The sequence below is a fragment of the Arachis hypogaea genome, chromosome 14 (genome assembly GCF_003086295.3).
Source record: "Arachis hypogaea cultivar Tifrunner chromosome 14, arahy.Tifrunner.gnm2.J5K5, whole genome shotgun sequence".
Lineage (NCBI taxonomy): Eukaryota > Viridiplantae > Streptophyta > Magnoliopsida > Fabales > Fabaceae > Arachis > Arachis hypogaea.
This window is the reverse complement of record NC_092049.1, coordinates 106,426,938-106,428,338: the sequence shown is the minus strand read 5'-3', so window position 1 is coordinate 106,428,338 and position 1,401 is coordinate 106,426,938. Positions and strand designations below refer to the sequence as shown.

Sequence of the window (1,401 nt, the reverse complement as noted above, 5' to 3'; positions counted from 1 at the left end):
CAAGAATACAAAGGCTTTAGAATTTCTTGTAATGCTTGGACTCATACTAAGGAAATTCAACGAGATCATAATGAAAAAAAAAATTTTAAATCTAATGGTTGCTTTCATATAACTAAAAGAGATAACTACACTGTTGCTCCATGGTCTAGCATTTTCGTGTATGTATGGACACCAAACTTAGTTTGTGACTAAGTGTTGTAAAAAAAACTTTTGCAATTGCTTCAAGATTGACCACACCAAACTTAGTGCCTTGCATACACTATGTGCTAGTTCAATCTTTATTCTCTTAGATGTATATGATGCAACCTCTCATTATTGATCACTAAAGCATGAAAATAAAAGACTCCTGTGCATGGGTTGCCTCCCATGAAGCGCTTGTTTATTGTCCTTAGCTTGACATTGTAGCTCCCTTGCTTATGTTAACAAGTGCACACTTTCTTCCTTGCTCCAGGGGCCACCAAGATAGAGCTTTACCCTGTGACCATTGACTGTGAATGTCTCCTTTGAGGCTTCATCAAGTAATTCCACATAGCCATGAGGGGAAACTCTTGCGATGGTGTATGGACCAGTCCATTTGGATTTAAGCTTTCCAGGAAAAATCTTTAGCCTAGAGTTGAAGAGCAGCACTTGTTGGCCTGGTTCAAATGTCCTTGGAGAGATCTTCTTGTTATGCCACCTCTTTGCTTTTTCCTTGTATATTCTGGCATTCTCATATGCTTCAAGTCTGAATTCTTCTAACTCATTGAGTTGCAACAGTCTCTTCTCTCCTGCTACTTGGGCATCAAGATTTAGAAGTTTTGTGGCCCAAAAAGCTTTGTGTTCTAGCTCTACAGGTAAATGGCATACTTTTCCATATACCAGCTGAAATGGAGATCTTCCTATGATATGCCCAGAGTGCATCATCCATCTTTCTTGCCCAATCTTTTCTTGTTGCTCCCACAGTTTTCTCCAAAATTCTCTTTAGCTCTCTGTTTGTAAGTTCAACTTGTCCATTTGTCTGTGGGTGATAGGGTGTGGCTACCTTGTGGGTTACTCCATATCTATGGAGGAGGGAGTTCAATTGTTTGTTGCAGAAGTGGCTTCCCCCATCGCTTATAAGTCCCTTTGGTACCCCAAATCTAGTGAAGATGTTTCTCCTTAGAAATTGCAATACCACATTAGCATCACATGTGGTGGTGGCTTGGTGCACAAATTGTGAATCACACTTTTCACAACTCGTACCACTGACCAGCAAGTGCACTGGGTCGTCCAAGTAATACCTCACGTGAGTAAGGGTCGAATCCCACGGAGATTGTTGGTTTGAAGCAATCTATGGTTATCTTGTAAATCTTAGTCAGGAAGTCAATTATGTTTATCAGTTGAATTGCGAATAAACAAGAGAGCATGAATTAAAGGTTACTT

General features: G+C 40.0%; 1 protein-coding gene across 1 annotated transcript; it reads right to left on the bottom strand.

Moving 5' to 3' along the window:
- Positions 1 to 414: 414 nt before the first annotated feature.
- LOC112742879 (uncharacterized) lies at positions 415 to 900 on the bottom strand. Its single transcript, XM_025792118.1, has one exon. The coding sequence runs from the start codon at positions 898 to 900 to the stop codon at positions 415 to 417; it is 486 nt and encodes a 161-aa protein (XP_025647903.1).
- Between the last annotated feature and the right edge of the window lie 501 nt (positions 901 to 1,401).

What these genes read in the sequence shown, in the direction of transcription:
- LOC112742879 (XM_025792118.1), bottom strand. Translation starts at nt 900, where the DNA reads ATGCACTCTGGGCATATCATAGGAAGATCTCCATTTCAGCTGGTATAT.